This window comes from Panthera tigris, chromosome X (assembly GCF_018350195.1).
Source record: "Panthera tigris isolate Pti1 chromosome X, P.tigris_Pti1_mat1.1, whole genome shotgun sequence".
Classification (NCBI taxonomy): Eukaryota; Metazoa; Chordata; class Mammalia; order Carnivora; family Felidae; genus Panthera; species Panthera tigris.
In genome coordinates this window covers 82,379,590-82,404,626 of record NC_056677.1, presented here as the reverse complement: position 1 = coordinate 82,404,626, position 25,037 = coordinate 82,379,590, and the positions used below count along the sequence as shown (strand labels likewise).

At 38.5% G+C, this 25,037-nt stretch overlaps 2 protein-coding genes across 4 annotated transcripts in view; both read right to left on the bottom strand.

The window, feature by feature from the left end:
* GPRASP1 (G protein-coupled receptor associated sorting protein 1) overlaps nucleotides 1–19,603 on the bottom strand; it is a 48,271-nt gene extending 28,668 nt beyond the window's left edge. Inside the window, exons 1-4 of one of the 3 annotated variants that reach the window (XM_042974943.1) lie at nucleotides 19,480–19,603; nucleotides 19,197–19,256; nucleotides 16,972–17,205; nucleotides 3,017–3,057 (exon numbers count right to left, since the gene is read on the bottom strand). The gene's annotated coding sequence lies outside the window, so the exon portion shown is untranslated. Of the gene's footprint in view, nucleotides 1–3,016; nucleotides 3,058–3,686; nucleotides 3,790–10,132; nucleotides 10,169–16,971; nucleotides 17,206–19,196; nucleotides 19,257–19,362; nucleotides 19,444–19,479 lie in introns of those variants that run through there. The other 2 variants (XM_042974944.1, XM_007088992.3) reach the window with 2 other exon arrangements.
* On the bottom strand, nucleotides 14,960–16,918 carry ARMCX5 (armadillo repeat containing X-linked 5; the record flags this gene model as incomplete). Its single annotated transcript, XM_015540594.2, is given in 2 exon segments — nucleotides 14,960–16,768; nucleotides 16,771–16,918. Coding segments are annotated over 2 exon segments (1,641 nt in total), but the record flags the coding sequence as incomplete, so codon positions are not given.
* Nucleotides 19,604–25,037: the final 5,434 nt, after the last annotated feature.

Genomic DNA, 25,037 nt, shown 5'->3' with positions numbered 1-25,037 from the left:
AAAGATATAAATATGGAAACACATCTCATGATCATCAACTGTAAGATTTAACATTGCTAAGATTTCAATTCTACCCAGAATGATCTATTAGATCCACAGCTATCTCTATCAAAGTCCCAATGACATATTCTGCAAAAATAGAAAAATCTATCCTAAAATTCATATGGAATCTCAAGGGATCCCAAATAAACAAAATAATCTTAAAAAGAAAAGTAAATTGGCACCCATTCCTCCTAATTTCAAAATAAAAGTATTCTGGCAGCAATTCCAATGTGTGTGTGGAGGGAGGGATTCCCACACCAGTAAGAGATGCTTGGACACCAGCAGAGTGCCCTACAATTCACCTCAATTCTGACACTATCTACGTGGAAATAGCATCAGACCCCACAGGTTATGGGCTCAGTCCTACAACTGTACGCCCCTCACCTTTGAATGCCAGTCTCAAGTCCAGATTACCATATCTGCTTCCAACTGACAGGCTATATAGATGGGAGGTTCCAACAACTCCCTCCTTAAATTTGATTAATTTGCTATAGCAACTCACAGAACTCATAGAAACATTTTATTTATTTGATTACCATTTTTTCATAAAAGGATATAACTCATTAACAACCAGATGGAAGTAATGCATAGGGCAAAGTACGGGGAATGGGTGCAGAGCTTCCATGTGCTCTCCCAGTGCTCCAGTATCCAGAATCTTCATGTGTTTGCCAGTGCATAAGCTCTCTGAGCCGTCTTTCTGGATGGTTTATTATGTAGGCATGATTGATTAAATTATTTGTCATTGGGTACTGATTCAACTTCCAGGCCCTCTCCTCTTCCAGGAGGTAGGGGTGGGATGTGAGGGTAGGGGGTTGGACTGAAAGTTCCAACCTTCTACCACAGGGCTGGTTCCCCTGAAACCAGCCACCATCCTTAGGTGCTTTCTAAAAGTCACTTCGTTAACATAAACCCAATTGTGATAAAAAAAAAAGTGCTTGTTATAAATAACATGACATCCATTTCATGTTAATGGCTCTTAAGTGGAGTTCAGGAACTGAGGACAAGAGACCAAGTACTATGACAAAAGATGCCCCCATTGCTCTTATCACTCAGGAAATTCCAAGAGTTTCTGGGAGCTGGGAGCCAGGAATCATGGATAAAGACCAAATATAGGAGCATCTGGGTGGGCTCAGTCGGTTGAGCATCCTGACTCTTGATTTGGGCTCAGGTCATGAAGTCACAGTTGTGAGATCAAGCCCTGCATCAGGCTCCACACTGAGCTGAGTGTGAAGCCTGCTTGGGACTCTGTATCTCCCTCACCCCTGCCCTCCTCATGCATTCATGCACACTCTCTCCCTTTCTGTCTTTCAAAATAAATAAATATTATGGGTACTAGACCCATATCATATATATAATTTGCAAATACTTTCTCCTATGCTGTGAGTCATCTTTTTACTTTATTGATGGTATCATTTCAAACATATCACTACTTTTAAAACCAAATTGAGTAAGCCTAATAGCTTTGCTCTAAAAAGTTCTAAAGGAAAATACATGGTATTCATTATATTAATTGCCAAACCTTGTTATTGATGTAATGGGGCCAATATTTGAATTACTCAAGATATCCATGCCATTGATTTATTGAATCCTTGCAACTCAAGGGTATACTTGTACATTTAGTTTTTGGGACAAAGATGCCAGAACAAAAGTATATATTTCAGAGAAATTTGATCAACCAAAATTGACATTTTGCTTCAATCACAATGGAAGCCTATGTGTATATGCTTCTAGTTATGACTGGTAAACAAAACAGATATTTTATAGTCTGTGTAACAAAAAAGCTGGCTCCACTTTTTGATCTTTGACTACTGTCAGCTTTTAAGTTTCACCTCTCCTTCTATTCTGCCTCACATATAAATAAGTTGATAATTTCCCCTTGTGTCCTTTCTCTTTAGAAAAGTTTAGTAATCTTACTGCTAAATCATCACTTATTACACTACTTTTTGATGACTTATATTAATGACATATAATTATCTGAACATAATCTCCACATAATTGAAACAATTAAAATACTAAAAGATCTTAGAACTCATAATAGTAAACTCTCACATTTATTAGCACTATAAGAATGCTTATTTTTCTTTGCATGTCTTAAGAATCTTAAGTTTGTGAAAAAAAATGTTTTTTTCAGACTTTTCCACAGCCCCCAAAAGCTGCTAAGAAGCATTTAGCTTCTTAAAAAATTAAGTTGCATTTTGTTAAAGAGAAAATTCATTTTCCTCATCTGATTCTTTTCTGTGAGTTAATGGAGTTTTTATATTTTCTTCAATATTAGCAAAATTTAAATTAAAACAAAGTGATACCATTTTTCATCTATCAGATTGGCAGATATGTTTAAATATGTAAACAGTCAGAATTGTTGGTGGATGTGTGGGAACCAAGGACTCTCAAATGATATAATCCCTTTCTAAGGAGATTTCAAATGTCTATTAAAATGAAAAGTACCTATGACCCAGAAGACTACTCAGAATCACCCAGAGAAGCAAAAATGATACTGCAATACTATGAAATATGATACAGCACTAAGAGGAAAGAGATATATACTTACATGGAAAAATCTCTAAGACATACTACTGAAAAAAATGTTTCAGAATAACACATAAACTATGATAAAATTTAATACTTTAAAAATCCTCGGGATACTTGCATATCTTTGTTTGCAGGCAATGCATTGAAAAGTTCTAGGAATTGGCAATTTGTGTTGCCTTTAGGAAGGGGAAAAGGATTGAAGTTGCATTCAAAGAAGTCTTTATGATGTTCATTTTTTTAAACTAGAATGTATTAAGATAATGCACATGTAAGGGTTTGTGGAATGAAACAAATACCTATCCTTTCCCCCTACCCATGCTCTAGATAACATGAGTAAAAATTAATAAAGCAGGGAGTGATGTCAGCAAAAAAGATGCATAGGGCTTCCTAGTGCTCAACCACCTCAGAAATACCAACTTGAATAACTATCCATGCACAAAAATACCTTCAAAGGAGCCAAGGATTCCACTTGAGAGATGACAGCACCTGGGTGAAGCAAAGAAATAAGAAAAGATGTGTTGAGAAGGGTAGGAAAGATAGATTCACATTAATTCCATCACCTCTCCCCCAAGAAGCAGTATCCCAGGATGGAGAGAGAATGTATTCCCACAGGAAATGGAGAATGAAGTGAGTTTCCAACTTCACCACAGACTCCCAAGTCAGACTGTCCCAGCACAAGGTCAACTCTTAAGGCCCCAGGTGTCTCTCTACAGGCTCCCTCAAATCCAGGACCTTAGTTCACTGCAGTGCCTACCAGCTCCACAGCTTTAGGCATCTCCCATGATACCAGGCTTCCCATTAGCTACTGCAAACACAGGCTCCTGGCTCATCCCAGTACCTATTGGCTCCAGCATGCCCAAGTGGCTCCCATGGCCCCAGACAGATCCTAGAGCATCAGGCTCCTGGGGGCTTCCCTAAGCCCAAGCCTCTGACTCATGCTGGTGTTTGCCAACTCCTGTGGCTTCGGGTGGCTTCTGTGGAACCTGGATCCCAGAGGGTTCTCATGAACTCAGACTTCTGGCTCACCCTGGCAATAATCAGCCCCAATGGTCTAGCATGGCATCTGTGGGCCCATACTCATGGAAGGCTACTGCAAACCCAGGTTCTTGGCTTACCACAATGCTGGCTGACTCCTGAGGCCTGGAATGACTTTGTGGCCCAGGCACCCAGCACATCCTTGTGCTTGCCAGCTCCCACAGCCCAGGTAGTTCCTGTCACCTAAGGAAACCAATTAGCTACTATGAATTCAGGCTCTCAGCTGGGCCCAACACCAGGCTGGATACTCCAGACCCAGTCTTTGACCCACCCCAGTTCCAGACCAGCCCCTGCAGACTTAACTCTACGCAAGCTCCTATGGACCCAGGCTCTCAGCCTGCCCTAGCACCAGGCCAGCCTCTGTGGTGCAGCCTTAAGGACAGCTCCCACATACCCAGGTGCCAGGGGCCTAGCCTGCCCCAGCACCAGATAAGCCACAATGGTGCCAGCCTTCAGGCTGGCTCCTATGAAACCAGGCTCACAGCTTTTCCCAGTATAGGACTGGTCCCTGTGTACTGAGACATCAGGCCCACTCCAGTGGTCCCTGGTGCCTATTAGGCCCCAGTGAACCTAGGCTCCAGGCCTGCCTCCTGGGATCCAGGTAACAGGCCAATCCCCATGTACACAAACATGATGCCTGCCCACTTCCTGACCAAGGCACCAGACCTGCCCACATAGAGTCCAGCAGAAAGCCCACCATGAACACCACGAGATGGCCTATCCAGAATCTCTGGATGGGTTGATTGGTGATGGGCTTTGTCTGTAGAAGCAGTCTATAAAGACTAGAAGAGATTCTAATTCCTCAAATGTGCAGGCACTAAATCAAGGCCACAAGGATCATGAATAATCAAGGAAACATGACTTCATCAAAGGAAACTAATAAAACTTCAATGATCCTACAGAAACAGATCTATGAACTGTCTGACAAAGAATTCAGAATAATCCTCTTAAATTCAGTGAGTTATATGAAAACACAGACAAGTAAATGAAATTAGAGAAAAATGCATAAACAAAATGAGAAGTTCAATAAAGATACAGAAACCATTAAAAACCAAATAGAAATTCTAGAGTTGAAGAAAACATTGAATGAACTGAAGAATTCAAAACAGGGCTTCAACAGCAGACTCAACCAAGCAGAATTAGTGAACAAGAAGACATTTGAAGGTCATTTGAAATCTTTCAGTAAAAAGAGCAAAACAAAAGTATAATGAAATAGAGTGAAGAAATACTACATGAATTAGGGGATAGCATTAAAAGAAAAAAAATGTCTGCATTATTGGAATCCCATAAAAAGAGAGGGAGAAAGGAGAAGAAATCTAATTGAAAGAAACAATGGCTTTGGGGTGCCTGGGTGGCTCACTTGGTTAAGCATCTGACTTTGGCTTAGGTCATTACTTCCTGGTTTGTGAGTTCTAGCCTCACTCTGTGTTGTGCTGACAGCTCAGAGCCTGGAGCCTGGTTCGGATTCTGTGTCTCCCTCTCTCTCTGCCCCTCCCCTGCTTGTGCTCTGTCTCTGTCTCTGTCTCTCTCTCTCAAAAGTAAATAAATAAATAAATAAAAATTTGTAAATAAATTTAAAAAATAAAGAAACAATGGCTAAGAAGCTGCCAAATTTGGGAAGAGATTTGGACATACAATTTCATGAAGGTCATAGGTAACCCAATTTTCAACCTAAAACAAGCTTTTCTAAGATACGTTATAATAAAATTGTCTCAAATTCAAGGGCACTTTGTCATTGTCAAAGACAAAAAGAAAATCTTTTTTTTTTTCTTTTAGAAATAGAGCAGGGGAGAGGGGCAGAAGGAGAGAAAATCCCAAACAGGCTCCATGCTCAGCATGCAGCAAAACATGGGGCTCAATCCCATGACTCTGGGATCATGACCTGAGGCAAAATCAAGAGTCAGACACTCAACCAATTGAGCCACCTAGCTGCCCTGACAAAGACAGAATCTTAAAAGCAGCAAAGATAAGATTGTAACTTACAAGGGAACCTCCATAATGCTACCAGTGGATTTCTCAGTGGAAATCTTACAAACCAAGAGAGAGTGGGGTGATATATTCAAAGTGCTGAAAGAAAAAAAAACTGCCAACCAAGAATACATTACCCAGCAAAGTTGTCTTTCATAAATGAGAGATAAATAATTTTCCAAAAAAACAAAAGCTGAGGCAATTCATCACCACTAGACCTTCCTTACAAGAAATGATGAAAGGAGTTCTTTAAGCTGAAGACAACAAGAGGAAACCCTGAAAATTCACAAATAAATGGAAATTAAGCAACATACTCTTGAACAACCAATGGATCAAAGGTAAAATCAAAAGGGAAATTTAAAAATATCTTGAAACAAATGAAAGTGGACACACAATATACCAAAATTTGTAGGATGCAACAAAAGCCTGTCTAAGAGGGAGACTTGTAACAGTAAACCACTGTGCATACGGTGGTAGGGTAAACGTTCAGCCACTATGGAAAACAGTATGGAAGTTCCTCAAAAAATTAAAAATATAGCTACCATATGACCTAGTAATCCCACTTCCAGATATATATCTGAAGGAAATGAAATCACTATGCCAAAAGAGATATCGTTACCTCCATATTCATTGGAGAATTAACAATAGCTAAGACATGGAGACAACCTAAGTGTCCATTGACAGATGAATGGATAATTAAAATGTGGTGTATATACAACAGAATATAATTCATCCATAAAAAATGGAAATCCTGCCTCGGGGTACAATAACAATGGGCCTTGAAAGCTTTATATCATGTGAAATGAGCCAGACAAAGACAAATACTCTATGTTCTCACTTATATGTGGAATATAAGAAAACAACTAATAGAAATAGAAAGTAATATGGTGGTTGCCAGGGGCTGGGAGTGGATGAGATGAGGAGATGTTGGTCAAAGTGTACAAACGTCCAGCTATAAGATGAATAAGTCCTGGTAATCTTGGTAATCTAATGTACAGCATTGTGACTATATTTAATAATACTGTATTGTATACATGAAAGGTATTAAGACAGTAAATCTTAAATGTTATCACCACAGGAAAAAAAAAACTGGTTATGACGTAAGGGACTGGTGGTGTTAACTAACCTTACTGTGATAATCATCTTACAATATATACGTGTATCAAATCATGATGTTGCACAACTTAAATTTACATGTGATATGTCAATAATATCTCTGTAAAGCTGGGGAATAAAAGAATCTTTGCTACTGACAAATCTGATACAGACAAATATGACAATAGTGTTACTAAAAATAAATCCTAGAATTTGTTACAATATCCTACCCAGTTAGAAACTGCAGTCCTATTTCCATCTACACATAAACCCTTTATTATGTAAAACCAAAGTAGGACACAGCACAGGCCTCTGTGAGAAGGTAAAATTTCAAGAGAAAGGGAAGATGCAAAGAAAAGAATGAGTAAGGGCGAGGGCAGAGAAATGTCAGAGTTGTCATTCTAATGAAGTTTCCACCACTTGAAAGATACATAAAAAGTGGAAAAATAGCATTAATCTCTAACAGTATGTTTAAATAAAATATTTTCAAAATTAAATTGTCTGTTTTCTTTTGGGAAGATGAGGGATTTGGTGATTTTGACTGCAGTTTCAATACAGACTAGAGAAAGAAACTAGATTGCAATTGTGTGAGGACTGAGTAGAAGATAAGAAAGTAGAAAAATCATGTAAAAATGTAGAAAAAACTGTTGTGAAAGGGTAGACAAAGATAGGGTGGTAGGTGGAAAAGTGTGTGGAGTTAAGAGTTGAAGAAAAGATAATTTTTCCCAGTGGGGAAAAAAATATTTTCCCATGCAGATACAGAGGAACCTATAGATAGAATGGGATTAAAAATAGAGCAGATGTGTGGATGGTTCATTCAGTTGAGCATCCAACTTCAGTTCAGGTCATGATCTCATGGCTTGTGAGTTTGAGCCCCACATTGGGTTTGCTGCTATCAGTGCAGAGCCCACTTCAGGTCCTCTGTCTTCCTCTCTCTTTGCCCCTCCCCCGCTCAAACACACACACACACACACACACACACACACACACACTCTCTCTCTCTCTCTCTCTCTCTCTCTTTCTCTCAAAAATAAATAAACATTTAAAAAAATGAGCAGAGATCATCAGGAAGGCAAAATCTCTAGGAAGCAAACATTAACAGAATTGAGAGGAGAAATAGACAGTTCTATAGTAATAGTTGGAGAGTTCAAACATCACACTCAATGGATAGAACATTTGGTCAGAACATCAAAAAGAAAACAGGGGATTTCAGCAGTGTCATAAATCAACTATACCTGGGGCACCCGGGTGGCCCAGTCGGTTGGGTGACTTTGGTTCAGGTCATGATCTCATGGTTCATGAGTTCGAGTCCCATGTCAGGGTCTGTGCTGACAACTCAGAGCCTGGAGCCTGCTTCAGATTCTGTGTCTCCCTCTCTCTCTGCTACTCCCCTGCTCACACTCTGTCTCTCTCACTCTCAAAAATAAACTTTTTTTTTAAATAAAAATAAATAAATAAATAAATCAACTAGACCTATGTAGAATAATCCACCAATCAACAGCAGGATACACATTTTTCTCAAATGCACAGGGAGCATTCTCCAGACATGTTAGGACACAAAACACGTCTTAATAAACATACGATGATTGAAATCATATGAAGTATCTTCACTGCCCACAACAGATGAAGCTAAGAACCAATTCCAGTGGAAAATTAGAAAATTAACCAATGTGGAAATTAAACAACAGACTCTTAAACAGCCAATTAGGTCAAAGAAGAAGTCACAAGGGAAATCATAAAATACTTAGAGATGAATGAAAATGAAAAAAGTATTATAGGAAATATTAAGGGATGCAGCAAGACAGTGTTCACAGGGGAATTTATAACTATAAATGTCTGCATTAAAAAAAAAAGACTCTTAAATCAATTACCTAGCTTTACATCTTGAGAAACTAGGAAAAGAAGACAAAACTCAAACCTAGCAGAAGGAAGGAAATAATAAAGATTAGAGTGGAGATAAATGAAATAGAGAATAGAAAAATAGTAGAGACAATCAATAAAAACAAATGTTGGTTCTTTGAAAAGATCAACAAGAATGACAAACCTTTAACTAGACTGACAAAGAAAATAAGAGACAAGACACAAATAACTAAAATCAGAAATGAAAGTGGAGACACTACTACCAACCACACAGAAATTTAACGAAAAATATGAGAACACTATAAATAATTGTACAAAACAAATTATATAACGTAGGTAAAATTGACAAATTCCTAAAAGCACAATTACCTGAACTGACTTAAAAAGAAATAGAAAATTTCAACAGATCCATAAATATTAAAGAGATAGAATCAGTACTTAGAAACCTCCCAAAAAAGAAGTCTAGGACCAGATGATGTCACTGGAACCAAATATTTAAAATGGAATTAACACCAATATTCTACTTTCCAAAACACAGAGTGAATATTTCCTAACTAATTTTATGAAGCCACCATTACCCTGATACCAAAACCAGATAAAGATGTTACAAGGAAAGAACATTAGAGACCTTATGAATATAGATTTGAGATATAGATGCAAAAATTCTCAACAAAATACTAGCACACAGAATCCCATAGCATGTCAAAAGGATTATATACCATGACCAAGTGGGATTTACTCCAAGAATACAAGTATGGTAGGGCACCCAGATGGCTCAGTCAGTTAAGTGACCAACTCTTGATTTCAGCTCAGGTCATGATCTCATGATTCGTGGGTTTGACCCTACGTTGGGCTCTGTGAGGACAGTGCAGAGACTGCTTGGGATTCTCTCTCTCTCCTTCTCTCAGCCCCTCTTCCACTTGTGCACACACCCTCATGTGTGCTTACTCTCTCTCTCAAAATAAATAAATAAAACATAAAGAAAAGAATACAAGAGTGGTAAACATTTGAAAGTCAATGAATGTAATACATCAATGTACTAGAATAGTGTAATACATTACCTTAATAGAACAACAACAATAAAAGCCACATGATAACCTCATTTGATGCAAAAAAAAAAAAGACCTTTGTGTAAATCTGATACTCTTTCATGGTAAAAAACATTCAGAAAATAAAGCAGAGAAGGGAACTTCCTTAACGTGATAAAGAGCATTTATGAAAAACCCACAGTTAACATTATGCTCAACAATAAAAGACTAAAAACTTTCCCCCTAAGTTCAGGAAAAAGACAAGCGTGTCCATTGTCACCAATGTTATTTAACATTGTTCTAGAAGTTCTAGCCAGAATAATTAGACAGAAAAAAGAAATAAAATGTATCCAAATAGGAAGAAAGAAAAGTATTGTTATTTGTAGATGACATAATCCTTTATACAGAAATTCCCAAAGAATGCACAAAAAAGCTACTAAAGTTAACAAATTCAGCAAAGCTACATGTTACAACACACAAAAATCACAAAAGATCAACACACAAAAATCAGTTATGAGTCTATATACCAGCAATGAATAATCTGCAAACGGAATTAAGAAAGCAATTTCACTTACGATAGTATCTAAAAGAATAAACTGGGGGCGCCTGGGTGGCTCAGATGGTTAATCGTCCGACTTCAGTTCCGGTCATGATCTCACAATTTGTGAGTTCTAGCCCTGCGTCGGGCTTTGTGCTGACAGCATGGAGCCTGGAACCTGCTTCAGATTCTGTGTCTCCCTCTCTCTCTGCCCCTCCCCCACTTGCACTCTCTCTCTCTCAAACATAATAAATAAACATTTAAAAAAATAAAAGAATAAATCCTCTAGGAATAATTGTAACCAAGGAGATGAAATCCTTGTACACAAACTACAAAATATTGCTAAAAGGAATTAAAGATTTACATGAATAAAAAGGTATCCCATTATTATATATTGGAAGATAATATTTTTTTAAGTTTATTTATTTTGAAAAACAGAGACAGCACGAGTGGGGGAGGGGCAGAGAGAGGGGGAGAGATAGAATCCCAAGCAGGCACTGTGCTGCCAGCACAGAGCCTGACACAGGGCTTGAAATCATGAAACCACAAGATCATGACCTGAGCCAAAACCGAGAGTGGTACATATAAGCAACTGAGACACACGGGCACCCCAGAAGACTTAACATTGTTGACATGACAATACCCCCAAAGGAATCTACAGATTCAATACAATCTCTGTCAAAATTCCAATGGCTTATTTGATGTAAATGGAAAAGCTGATCCTAAATTTCATATGGAATGGAAAGGGATTCAGATTAAAAAAAAATTTTTTTTTGAAAAAGAAGAAAAGTTGGAGCACTTACACTTACACTTTTTGATTTCTTAACTTACTACAAAGCTACAGTAATCAAAATCTTGCAGTACATGCATAAAGATAGACCTAGAGATGAATGGAACAGAATTAAGAGTCCAGAAATAAACCAATAATGTCTACAGCAAATTAATTTTGAGAAGAGTGCCAAGTACCTTCAATGGAGAAAGACTGGTCTATTCAACAAATGATGCTAAAACAAGTGGATTCCCACATGTAGAAAATGAAGTTGGACCCCTTCCTAATTCCATATGCAAAAATCAACTCAAAACGGATCAATGACTTAAACATAAGTTAAAACTATAAAACTCTTAGAAGAAAACAAGAATAAATCTTCCTAGCTTTTGGATTTGGCAATGGATTCTTAGATATGACATCAAAAGCACAAAAAATAGATAAAATGGATATCATAAAAATTAAAAACTTTTATGCATCAAGGGACATCATTAACATTAAAAAATCTTACAGAATAAAAGAAAATATTTGCAAGTCATATAGCCAATAAGGGACTTGTACCTTGAATATAAAGAAATACTACAATATAACAACAATAAAACTTGGGTAGACATTACTCCAAAGAAGATATGCAAACAACCGATAGGTACATGAAAAAATGCCCAACACCATTAGTCATTAGGGAAATGCAAATGAAAACCACCATGAAATACCACTTCACACCTACTAGGATAACTATTAAAAAATGGAAAATAACAAGTGTTGGTAAGGATGTGGACAAACTGGAACCCCTGTATGTTGCTGTTGGAAAATGTAAAATGATGTAGCTGCTATGGAAAACAGTTTGGCAGTTCGTCAAAAAGCTAAACATAGAATTACCATATGGCTCAGCAATTCTAGTTCTAGGTATATATTTAAAAAATTTCAAAGCAGAGATTCTAATAGATACTTGTTCGCCAATGTTCAATGCAGTATTATTTATAATAGCCAATAGGTGGAAACAACTTAAATGCCCATCAACAAGTGAATGGGTAAGCAAAATGTGGTGCACACACACACACACACACACACACACACACAGTTGAACAATATTTGGCTATTAAAAAGGGATAAAGTTCTGATACATGCTACAACATGGATAAACTTTGAAAACATGTTAAGTGAAATAAACCAGACACAAAAGAACACATATTGTATGAAAAATGTACCCATTTATAAGAAATATTTAGAATAGGCATATTTATGGAGACAGAAAGTAGATTGGGAATTACCAGGGGCTGAAAGGAGTGGGGAATTGAGAGTTATTGCTTAATGGTTACTCAGTTTCTCTTTTGGGAGATGAAAAAGTTTGGAAATAGTATTGATGGCACACTGTGAATGCAATTAATGTCACTAAATTGTGCACTTTCATGTGCACTAAATGGCAACTTTCATGTTACATATATATTTTACCACAAGAAAAAATGTGAAACATGTTGAAAGTGATGGACCTGAAGGCTTAGTTGGGTAAGGAATGAAGGTAAGGCAGGAGGAGGCCTACACAAATGGAAAAAGCAGAATAGATAAGGGACAGGTGTGTCTGACAACAGTCAAATTTAAGTTTAGGATGGGCCATGTACTTTACTAAGGGCTGTGTGGGGTTACAGAGTTACAAAGTAGGTATACATGCTGGCTCCAGATTCAGACTGCAAAGGTTTGAATATCAGCTCTGCTACTAACCAACTCAATGAAGTTGGCCAAATTATTTAACCAATCAGTATCTCCACTTTCTCACAAGTTTTAGGAACTAAATGAGTTAATACAAATAAAGCACATAGTATGGTATCTGGCGCATAGTAAGCACTTAATAAATGTATAAATGTTAATCATTATTATTAGTATACACAACAAAAAGTTCACACTTTGGAGTTGAGACATTCTCAAAGTCCAAGCTTCCCCCCTCTAAGCTGTCTCTAAACACAAGATCCAACTTACTAAGACTCCAGGGTATAGTATAAAGACATAAATGCTAAAATACAGTAGTAAATAAAAAATTTTGGAAATGCAAAAGTAGCTATTAATTCCAACATGGAGAGGGGGGATAAATGTGTCATGAAGACTTCAAAATGACCTGGCATTTGAGACATAAAAGCAGGAAACTGCATAAAATAGTCAGGAAACAATAGCCCAGTGAGGCTTGAATGTAGGTCACATGGTGGGATATAAGGGGAAAAACGGAAAATGCCAAAGGATACAGAGCTTTGAAAGCCTTGCTAGGGAATTTGATGATATTGTATAGATGAATTCCCATTGAAAATTCCTCTTTTAAATTTGACGGTATGCTGTGCTGTAGGAAGATTAGTTAATTACTTTACTTCATGGCAGGAAAGATGAGAAATCCATCCTGATTTTTACCTACAGAGGCAACATTTTAAGAAAAGTAACATCCAGATCAGCCCTGATACAACATGGTGTTGCCTGAATTATTTTTCTAGAAAAGATGAGATGAGCAACAGGGTTTTGACTTCAAGTACATCCCAGGAAAAATTTGGGAAATGACTGTCTCCCATAACTCCCACCTAAGGAGAGGCCATCAGCTTGTTGCCTTGACACAAATACCTGCATACCTCACATTCATTTTTCTCTTTAGCTGATTGGAAATTCCATAGCTATCAATTGATCTTGTGCTCCATAGGCCATTTAAGACCCGGAATATTTCCAAAGGGTCTGGTCCAATTGTATTGTGAAGACCCCAATTCTCAAATTAGTACACATAGCTAGAATTACAAAGGATTAAAAAACAAATTATAAAGAACTTCAAAAATCATCTAAGTTACAGCTGCACATTGCAAAAACCCTACTTTTTTTCACCCTTAATGAACATATGTGGCCAGTTGCCCTTCATTTTAATTCCTAGAGGTATAACAGATAAGTTCAGAACTGACCTTAATAGAAATTAAACTAGGGATAGCTTCTAAAAACAGGAGTACATGACAGACATTCTGTTGAGATTCTTTCAGTTTAGGCCTTCCCCAAAATACATAAATTAGAAGAGAGGAAGTCCAAAAGAAAGACTAGTATTTGTACACTGAACCTAATATCTGTATTTCCCAATTCTGGGCAGTAAAGGAAACAGAACAAGAACAGCAAAAGGAGGCAGAGGTGATCCCTAATCCCAATCTATACTCAGGCATTCTATGCCGGCCAGAACCTAGTTTTCATTAAGTATACTCAGGAGGAGCTGAAGCAGTATAGAGAACATTGCTTCAGCTCTATAAACTGTACAAACAAGATAGGATAATGGAATTAGGGAATTAATTCCTTCCTAACTACACACCCCTAAAGGACTTTGGAATCTTGTAGCTATCTCACTGAGCTCAACATTCTGAGCTCTGACCAAAAGGGATCAGCACAAACACAGTGCTGCCACCAAGGATAGGTGCAAATTACCAAGTTCAAACCATTGGCCAGCAAACAAAAGTAAGGATGAGAGTAAACCATCACCAAGGCAGGGCAAATGAGACTATCCATGAAGCAGTTTCAGTAGTTGGTCTCCAGGAAGAGCCTCCTCTGAGGCCCAGGACTACAGGGGAAGGAACTCTCAGATGAAACAGTAAACCTGGTACCCCTGGATGGGCGTACCTGGAGGTTGAGGGCACAGTGGGACTGGGTCCTTTCAGAAACATACTTCCATGGCTTTTCTAAATGGGGATGAGAACCAGGAATCCTCTTGGGAGCTTAAAAGCTTCAAGATATCCTAATGAGACGTCCTATGTTAAAAGGTGAACAGAAGTTCTGGGATTCAGATTGGAATGAAAGTATCTGTGTTCCCTTTCTCCTAGGTCAGTGTCCTTACCCCTTTCCCCAGATCTGCCCAGATGTCATCTAGTAGTAACACATCTAGTAACACTAGTTACATCTAGTAACAGTCTTGTCTTCTTGTGTAGTGCGATTCTATTCCTTGAACATGTTGAAAGTAAAGGATCTATCAATGTGAGCTTGTTTGGTCTGTACCCTCCTACAAACACTGACAGTGCTCTTTATCATCTTTGTGTTATTTGTGCTTTATCTTTCTGACCAGACTTCAACTAAAGAACTACAACAATGTTTTCACCAGTTTTAGCATGCAACTTTATTAACATGTAAATGAAGCCTCAAACGAATACACTATGTCAATATAAAGCACAGAAATATAGCTTTCTCAGCATGAATAGGTTCATTATCAGGTCATATTGCAGAAAGATTAAAAATATCTCAATTTATATAGCACAGTAAAAATCAACAAACATTCAAGCTCTCAAGATCATTTGGTATGCATAAAATTGCCTCCATCAACCAACACAAATAACAAATATTGAACTTACAATTATTATATGCATAGCTTCATATTATAACACAAAAAAATGTTCATGGCTCTGTGAGAACATACAGCTATTTAGAGTTTAAGTATTAATCGTATAACTTTATCTCTCACCTCAGGATCACTGTGCTCTACTAAGTCTTGGAGTTTCTGACCAAACTCTTTTGCTTCCTGGAATATGGAAATAAGCTCAGATTTAGTGAACTCTTCTTTGGTAAATAGCTTCACCTTCTTTTTGAATTGGAAATTTATATTCTCAAATATTTCAATGATATTAAGAATATTAGCCTTCGACTCATTCTTGTTAAAGGGTGCAACCAATGATGACAGTACTTTGGCACTAATCAGTTCTCTTGTATTGGCTTGATTTTTAGACAAGCGCAAAAACACTTTTAAAACATAAAACTTGGTTTTGACACTTCCTGTGCTTAACAAGGTGAGGAAATCTGGAATGTAATTAATAATTATATGGTGATCCTCAAATTTCACACTCAGGTGCACTAATAATTTTAGTCCAGCCAGTTGCACAGGGGAGTTCAAGGGATAAGAGAATATGTCCTTACAAACTTGATATACGTATGACTCTCCTGGTTTTGGTTCTTCAGAAGACTCAGAGTTGTCATCTACTATATTTAAAGCTCTAGGGTGTTCTATAACATTGGGATTATTGACCAAGTTTTCAATCATAACAGTAATACCTACATCATGAATTATATCTTGGGTAAATGGATAAGCAGGACTAATGCCCATTATCATTGTTGCTATTTCATGAATAAAAGGATCCTTAGTTAACTTAAGTAGGGCAACGAGTTTATCGAACTCTTTAGGCTCTAAACTAAAGTCACGTGATTTACAGCGGCAGGTTCTTGGATTGGGCCCATACTTTTCTCTATACCTAACCTGGCTTTTGATCTCAGCTAAGGTTTGGAAGTAAGGTCCATTATAGGGTGGGATCTTGGTCAGAGGCCGAATCCCCAGAGGAGTTTCAATCAAGGTCTCAACGAGAGTCCAATTCCCTTCTGGAGGCAAGAATGGCTTCCCTCTCTCTATTGGGACTAGGACACTATACCTGGCCCTTGACCATGATGCTGCTTTTTGTTTTATAGTGAGTTCAGGTTTGGGTATGGGCTTGGGCTTTTCCTGGATCTTAGGTGGAGGCTTATAAACTTGAGAAGGAATCTCCTCTTCAGGCCAGAACCAGGATCCTACACTAGGCTCTTCTCCTGCCCAGAACCAGGAGCAGACATTTTCTTCATCCTCATCACTGGACTCGATTACAATACCAGCTCTGTCCCCAGCCCCAGCCCTGAATTTGATGTTGTCCTCTCTCTTTCTCTGGGACCTGGACTCAATATTGACCTTATCATCAGCCTTGGCAAAGGACCTGATATTGGTTTCACTTCCAGCACCAGCCTTGACTTCGTACTTGGTCACAGCACTGACCCTGGCCATAGGCGTCAGCTTTGACTTGACTTGGGGCACTATACCAGGTTCTGCCAGGGATTTTGCCTTAGTCTCAGTCATGACTCTAGTCTTAGCCATAGCTTCCATCTTGCTCACATCCCTGTCATAGCCACGGCCTCAGTGTAGGTCACAGTCTGTGTCCTGGCCACTGCTCCATCCCCAGCCTTGGCCTGGATCTTAGCCTTGGCTCTAGGGTTGGCAGGGCCACTGATTCCAGCTTTTAGGCAAACCTCAGCCCCTCCTCTGCCCCTGCCTTACCCTCAGAGCCAGTCATGATCCAAGTTAAAGACAAGGCCAAGTTATATACCTCCAACCCTGTCTCAGCATTGACTGAAGGTCTGTCCCAGGTTGGTGTTTTCATACAAAGTCCAGTTGTCACTCGGCCCTCTTTCCAACTACAGGCTCTGTCAATGATATAAACAACGTGCAGAGGAAGCTCACTCTGGGAAAGGAAGAATGGCTGTGTGCCTGAGCGCAGCCCTGTGGAGGGTGGGTGTCTTCAGCCACTCCAAGGCCACCAGATCTGCCACTGAAGTTGGACCTAGGGGTGGAGGAAGGAAACGGGGCCTTGAGTCTTTTCCAATTTATTTCTTATGTTGATTAGCACAGAGAGACAGGAGAGTTATGGACATTCAGTGCTAAGTGGGAGAGGTAGATACTTAGCACACTCTGTCCTCATTTCACACTCTCTACAAAACTGAAGGTGCTACTAATCTCGTTTGCAGACACAAAACAGAAGTATGGAGAATGGGTGGGAAAGCTGAATGGGAGTGAGAGAGGCTAAGGAATCCCTAGACTGGCTCTTTATCCCTGCTGGACCCAAGCAGATCTCTACTACTTCATCCTACAGGTCTACTGGGGAAGTCTCCATACTCATACCAAACTTCACTGATCTGGAGTAATTTTCTCCTCCTTTCCTTGCTTCCAATGTTGACAAGACTTACAGCAGACCTACAGGCAGATCGATGGACAAATAAACAAACAAGAGGATATGGAAACTGATCTCTTGCTTAAAAGATCTTGGTCCCTGGTCTCTGTATTTGTAGTTTGTCTAGTATTTGCCTCCTTCTGGTCCCATAATCCCATTGCCCTAATTCAGGATTGATCCTCCTCCTCCCTGTTGCCCACCATTTTCTTGATCAGTGACTGCCCTTGCATTTCTCTCATTCAAAATTGGCCTGGGTGAATCATAAGAATAGGAAAAGAAAGTGGGAAATAAGAAAAACAAGCAACTTCCTATACCCCCAAAGCTTTCAAAGACTCCCAACTACATCAGCAGAGGACCAAACAGTGATTACTAAACTGGAGAACAAAAGAGAATAGAATTATCTAGTCTCAGTCGTCTTCTGTCCCTCTACCCTCACACCAATCGTAACAGACACAGGGCATGTTTCTCTTCATTATTTTCTAGGTTCAAGTTGGGTTGTGACTTGCAAATCTTTACAACTGAGAGTTCCACAGACCTGGTGATGGTTCTGTACACAGAGATTCACAAATGCAGAGATAAATAAAAGGAAACACAGGAGACAATGAAGACTGGGTCCTTGGTAGAGATCAGCACCTGAAATCTGTATCCCTTCTGGATACAGGTACCTATTTGCCAAAATTTTCTGCACCTCTCCTTCTTCTCCCTCCCTCCAAGTTCCTCTGCTCCATTCCAAAAGTCTGACAATTCCCATGCACAGACAACTCAAATATCCCTGCAAGATAGTGGTGGTGATAGTAGAGATGGAAGGCTCAGACAAGCCATGGAAGTTGTTTGGAAGTCAATGAAAAGTATGATTTCCAAATTTCAGGTAAGCTCTTATGTTTCCTTCCTTTTCCTAAAGCCTATCATTTTCTGCAACACAACAGGAGCAAGGGAGGACTGTCTAGAAAGCATGCAGAAAGGAGATCTGGAGTGTCCCCTAGACTCCTACCTATTCTAGTCTTAGCCATCTACCAACTCCAAGCACTGCCCACCCAGGAGAAATCAGGCCAAGTTTCCTTTTCTTATCCCCTTCCTTTGTGGTCCGCGGGCCTCTACAGATCTTTACACAAACATGCTGTACCAAAAACTTAAGAACAGGCCTACACATATAAACACAGGTTACACCCAAAGACCAAATGAAAAGACAGTCGGAGAGACTTGATTATTAATAATCAGACTAGTAACCAGTACATGAAACGATATTCTAATCTAATCCAGGGTCATGATTATCAAACAGTTACAACTTCTTTTCACACTCTCTCCCTCCCAGGGTTCCCCGAACAACCGTTCTCACCGGCAGCAGCCGCCCCTCCTGCTATCATATAAATCGCCATTTCTCTCCTAGAAGCTGCTACTATACTCCTTTACCTTCCCAAACACGGGATTAGTGTTTGAAAATCAAGCTAGCAAGAAGCAGATCATTTTAAATTTATAGTTGTGTGCCACTCAAATTACCCCTGACCCCTCCCCCTCACCGCTGGCGCCCTAGACCAGGTCACGTATCCCACATTCCTCTGATACCCATCTCCACACTCCCAAGTGATTCCCGCCTTCTCACTGACCTGCTTTGCTCGGATCAGAGGGAGTTTTCTTATTTCCTTGCCTCAAGGGGGTGCCGTGATCTACAGAAAGAGGGACGGACAGTCAGATGGACAAGAGGACACGAGACAATGGCGGCGACTATGTTTGGGGACTGGCCCGGCACCTGGGATTTAGGACGCGCGATACCTGCTTCGTCAGAGTAAAAGCTGTAATTGGCAAACGATTGTTACTTTTCGGCATATCCCTTCCTCCCGTCCCCAACCCTCCTCTGGGACGCACGCGTAGAGACTTATTAACAGCTACCTTTTCCTCTGCAGACTTTGGCCACGTCCCCAGTACCAAAAGCGGCAGCGGGAGGAGCTAGAGCGTAGTGTAAGGGGATCCGGCTTTATGTAGGCGGAATGATACCAAGCTTTGCATACCTCCACTTCGCCCTCTGTCGGTGAGCTCCACCCTGGCTATTTCTCCTGGGAAGTGCAGTGGCAGCATCTGGTTATAGAGGAAGCAGCGCTGGACGGAGAGAAGGAAGCCAATATCAAAGGGTCTCGGCATTAGTTCCCTTCTTTCAAGATCTCCCCCACCAGGCCTACATTTTTTTTTTCTTGAACTGAAACGCATGCGACTTTTGGGGGTCACTTTGCTCTGGCCCGATCTTGCGGAAGGATACCAGAGTGTTGTGTTTACACATTTCACCTTTCCAAAGTCCTAGGCCCACCTAAATAGGTGGGTTGGGGGAGGGGACCAAGATAAAAGAGTCTGGAAAGAAGTTCAAGACTGAGAGAAGGGAGTGCATTCTAATCTGCTCTAAAGCTGTTTCCCCTCTATTAGAGAAGTCCCTCCAAACTGCCGTTCCAAGCATTTAATTCTGTGCACGAATTGGGCTACTGTGGGATTGGCTTCTAGAAAACTACTGTGGTCTAACCTGTGATCAATATCAAACACCTTAGGCTTTCATTGCTTCTCTCCCCTAAGTCTCTCATCTTTATTACTTACCATGTTTCTTGCACTGAAATAGTCGAATGTAAGGTGGGGTAAAGATATAGGGAAAACAGTGATGGAGGGAGAGAAGCATATTAATACCAAACTACCCCTGTGTGTATCTGTCCCATTCTCAAGCTCTGCCTCCCCTCCTCATGTTCACGATATTTCCTCCATCTAAATATGCATGGGCCTGAACATGGGCAAGAGGAAAACAACTCTGTTCTCATGAAAGAGGATTAATATTCAAGTAACTTTGTACCCATAAATTACCCGTGCTGGAGGTTCTAGGGTGGCCTTCCTAAGTTTTTTCATTGTTCATGGGGCCATGGAAAGGAAGAAAGTGGGAGGGGGCTCCCACGGAGGCCTCATCACTGTCTTCTAAAGGAAAACAGATCTTGACCTCTAACTCAAAGAAATGAACCACTAGTCTGTGCCCAGAGTCATTCTTTCTACCACACTGTTGTTTTTTTGTTCTCATTCGAAATGGTAGCACACTGTGCCATTTCCAGGTCCCCACAATTGTGCAAGAAAAAAGACTTGTCCCTGTAAGGATCCAGACCGAGTCATGCGCTCCTCCCTATCTGTCATCTCACATTCAGGTGTCAGGCACTAGGTAGAGCCAGTTCTGGATTCTCTTACATGCTCCTCTCTGAGGAAAAGGGACACTACTCATGCACTTCCCAAGGTAGATCCTAGCTGCTTTCATGACTCCTTTTCTTTTACCACTACGTTCTGCCTGATGAATGCATATGCTCTTTCTCCCTGACTATATATATTTCTTTGAATTTCCACTCTGAGCAGTATCAGGAGGGAATTTGAATTAGACTGTAATTCAAATTACATGAATTCAAACCCATGAAGGAAGGGCCACTTTCTCAGTCTTTTTTTCCCCTGTTCTCAGGCTTGTTCACCACTGTATCCTCAGTGCCATACATGGAAGACAAAGTAGTCAGTTAATAGTTGAAGGGGGTGAAGGCCATTGAATCATGAGAATTCCATGGTATCTTCTGTTGGTTGTAGATCAATGGCTGTCTATAAGTGTCTTTGTCTTTGATGTCTGTAACCCCAGGGCTTAGCCCAGAGTTTGCCACACAGGAGATGCTTTATATGTAATTTTTCTATGGAGGAAGAAAGCAAGGGTTTACCAAAATATATTTTAGAAAGAAACCTGGGCATCTTCATATCTTATATTGTAATTACATTTGGAAGATACATATAATTCGGATTTGGTATTAGTGGTTTGTTATTATTTTTTTGTCTTCTATTCATGTTTAGAATTATGCCTTACTAAGCTCCCTAGTATATAGCAAACCCCAATGAATTTATAAAGAAAATATAATGACCAACATCCCGATAGAAAAATAGGCAAATAAATGAACAGACTGTTCATTAAAAAGACAAGTCTATGTTTATTAAGTATATGAGAAAATATTTCATCTCACTGGTAATCTAAGTGCAAATTATAATTATAGTGATATATTGTTTTTCATCTATCATATTGGCAAAGAACAAAAAATTTGGAAACAAACTGTATTGGAGAAGAGGTGAGAAAACTGGCATTCCTATACATTATTAGTTGGAGTATAAATTGTTACACACTCTGTGAAGGTTATTTGGCAATGTTTATCAAAATACTAATGTACATAACAATTGACCAGCAATTATACTTTAATAAACTATCCTAAAGTATTATTTGTACATTGAAAAATGCTATATGTATAAGGATATTCATTGCAGAATTGTCTTTAATAGTAAAAGATTGGAAATTTTTGAAATAATCATAAATAGGGGAAGGTTAAATAAATTTTAGTGTATCTCCATGCAACATGCAGCTGTTAAAAAGAACGAGCAGCTCTATCTACGTATACTGATACAGGAATGATGTCCAAAACACATTTTTAAGTGAAGAAAGCAAGATGCATAACAATGTTTAGTGTGCCATCATTTGTTTAATATTTTATTTTACTATATATATGCATATAATGAATATCTCTGTTAATATCAACAAGTAACTGGTAATAGGGCTTGTTTTTTGTTTTGGTTTTTTTTTTGGTTGGTTTTTTTTTTTTTTTGGTTTTTTGGAGGATAACCTATTGGCAGACAAAGATGTGAAGTACACTTGATGACTTATGTGTATGAACTTCTGTGCTTTTTGAATTTTGAACCTCATGTTTGTATTAACTATTAAAAATTGTAATTTAAATAAAATATTCCTTAGCATCTGAGGATATTTAAAAACTTAAACCACACGTTCTTAGAAATGCTAAACTCCTCAGGCCTACATACCTGGGCTCTAAGCTGGGCCACCATGTCGGTAAAAGACAATAAGAGAGTCCTTTTTGTTTGTTTAGGAATGTTTCCAATTCTGTAATAGCATTAATGAGGGTAGATGGCTTACCCTCTGGATTTGAAGGACAAGCTTGTTCCAAGAATCCTTTATCTACACACTTCTCTGGTGCAATTCACAATCTAGTTTACTAAGTCCATAATAAATGATGTTCTAGTACTAATACTACTACTAAAGATAATGCTTTCCATTTAGAAGATTGTGTTTGAATCCTTACAGAAATGTGATGTGAAACAGCACTCTTGATACTCATAAAACACCCAAGGAGTAGAAAGGGTAGCTATTGAAAATAATGATTATGGGAGCTATGCTTTATATTTCATAGGCATCTTTATTGTTTTGGAGAGGTTCCAGATTTGGGCCCTTTCATTGGAGGAAACAGAGAACAGTGAGATAATAGTTCTCATGATCATACTTTTAATTGAATTCATACGTTGCTTTAGAAATGTCCCATATTCTGAAAATGATTTAGTTTCTTTTCTATTGCATCATTTTCTATTGAAATTGCCAGGAATGTCTGTTTTACACATGCTTTAACTTATTTTTTATTACCTAAGTTATATATGTTCACAGTTGAAAACCTAGTAATTATATGAAAATTAAAAGAAAAAGACATTGCATTTCCTAACACTGATAAATACTCCTAACATTTTGGTATATATCCTTCCGGACTTTTAGAAATGCAAATATGTGTATATATATTTACACACCACCCCCCAACACACACACATCTTAAAAAAAAAAAGATTTCATTATACTTATTTCATTGTAATAAATTATCTTTCCAGCAACATAAAACATTCTGTTATTTCTCCCATTTTAAAAACATACTATCTTGAGACCTCTCTTTCCCCAACGCTTGTGCCTCCACCATTTCTTGCTTCAAAGATTTTTCTACTTGTTTATTTATAGTATTATTTCAATTTTCTTTCTTGAAATTATGTTTAGGAAAATTTTAATGACATAAGGAAAATTCTTCTGAAATGATGCCAAGTGAAAAAAATATATATATTCTCTAAAACAATTTCATCCAGAATATAAATTATAAAAAGAAATAATGTGTGCAAAGAAAAGCAAAAATCAGCAGCAGTGATTGTATTTATGGTTTGGATTATGTGAGATTTCTCACCATAATTTTATATCCTTCTGTATTTCCCACATTTCTACAATAAGTATGTTATATTCATGAAAAAGTCAGTATTATTTTTTAAAGGACCCCACTGTGGATTTTTTTAAATTGTGGAAAAATACAGACAACATAACATTTAACATTTTAAGCATTTTAAAGTATACAATTCAGTGGCATTAAGTACATCCAAAATGTTGTACAACCATCATCATTATCTAGTTTCAGAAATTATTCAGAAACCTCATGCCACTAATCACTCACTACCATTCCTCCCCCACCCAGCTTCTGGCAACCACTAATCTGCTTTCTGTTGCTGTGGCTCACTTATTCTGGATATTTCATTTAAAAAAAAAAAACTGAGAACAAACTGAGGGTTGATGGGGGGTGGGAGGGAGGGGAGGGTGGGTGATGGGTATTGAGGAGGGCACCTTTTGGGATGAGCACTGGGTGTTGTATGGAAACCAATTTGACAATAAATTTCATATATTGAAAAATAAATAAATAAATGACTTTTTTCATTTTCCAAAATGTTTTCAAGGTTAATCCATGTTTTAGCTATTTTTTATTGTGGAAAATGTCCTATAACATAAAATTCACCTTTTTAACAATTTTAAAGTGTACAATTAGTTGCATATAGTACAATAAAGTTTTGTACAATCATCACCACTATCTAGTTCCAGAACGTTTTCATCACTCGAAAAGCAGACCCCATATCTATTAAGCAGTCATGCCCCATTTCCCCCTTTTCCTAGCCCCTGGCAAACACTAAAATATACTTTCTATATCTATGGATTATTCTGGATATTTCATATAAATGGAATCATACAATATGTGGTCCTTTGTGACTTACTTCAGTTAGAGTAACTTTTTCACAGTTCATTCATGTTGTAGCATGTACCAATGCTTCATTTTGCATGACTAAATAATATTCCACTGCAGGTATATACCATGTTTTGTTTATCCATTTATCTGTGAATGTGCATTTGGGTTGTTTCCTCCTTTTCACTATTGTGAATAAAGCTGCAGTGAACATTGTTGCATAAATATCTGTTTGAGTCTGTGCTTTCAATTCTTTGGGACATATACAGAGAAACAGAATTGCTGGATCATATGGTAACTCTATATTTAATTTTTTTAAATATACTTTATTGTCAAATTGGCTAACATACAGTGTGTAGTGTGCTCTTAGTTTTTGGGGTAGATTCCCATGGTTCATAGCTTACATACAACACCCAGTGCTCATCCCAACAAGTGTCCTCCTCAATGCCCATCACCAATTTCCCCTTCTCCCCCAACTCCCCATCCACCCTCAGTTTTCTCTCTGTATTTAAGAGTCTATTATGGTTTGCCTCCCTCCCTTTCTGTTTGAAACTATTTTTTCCCCTTCCCTTTCCCCATGGTCTT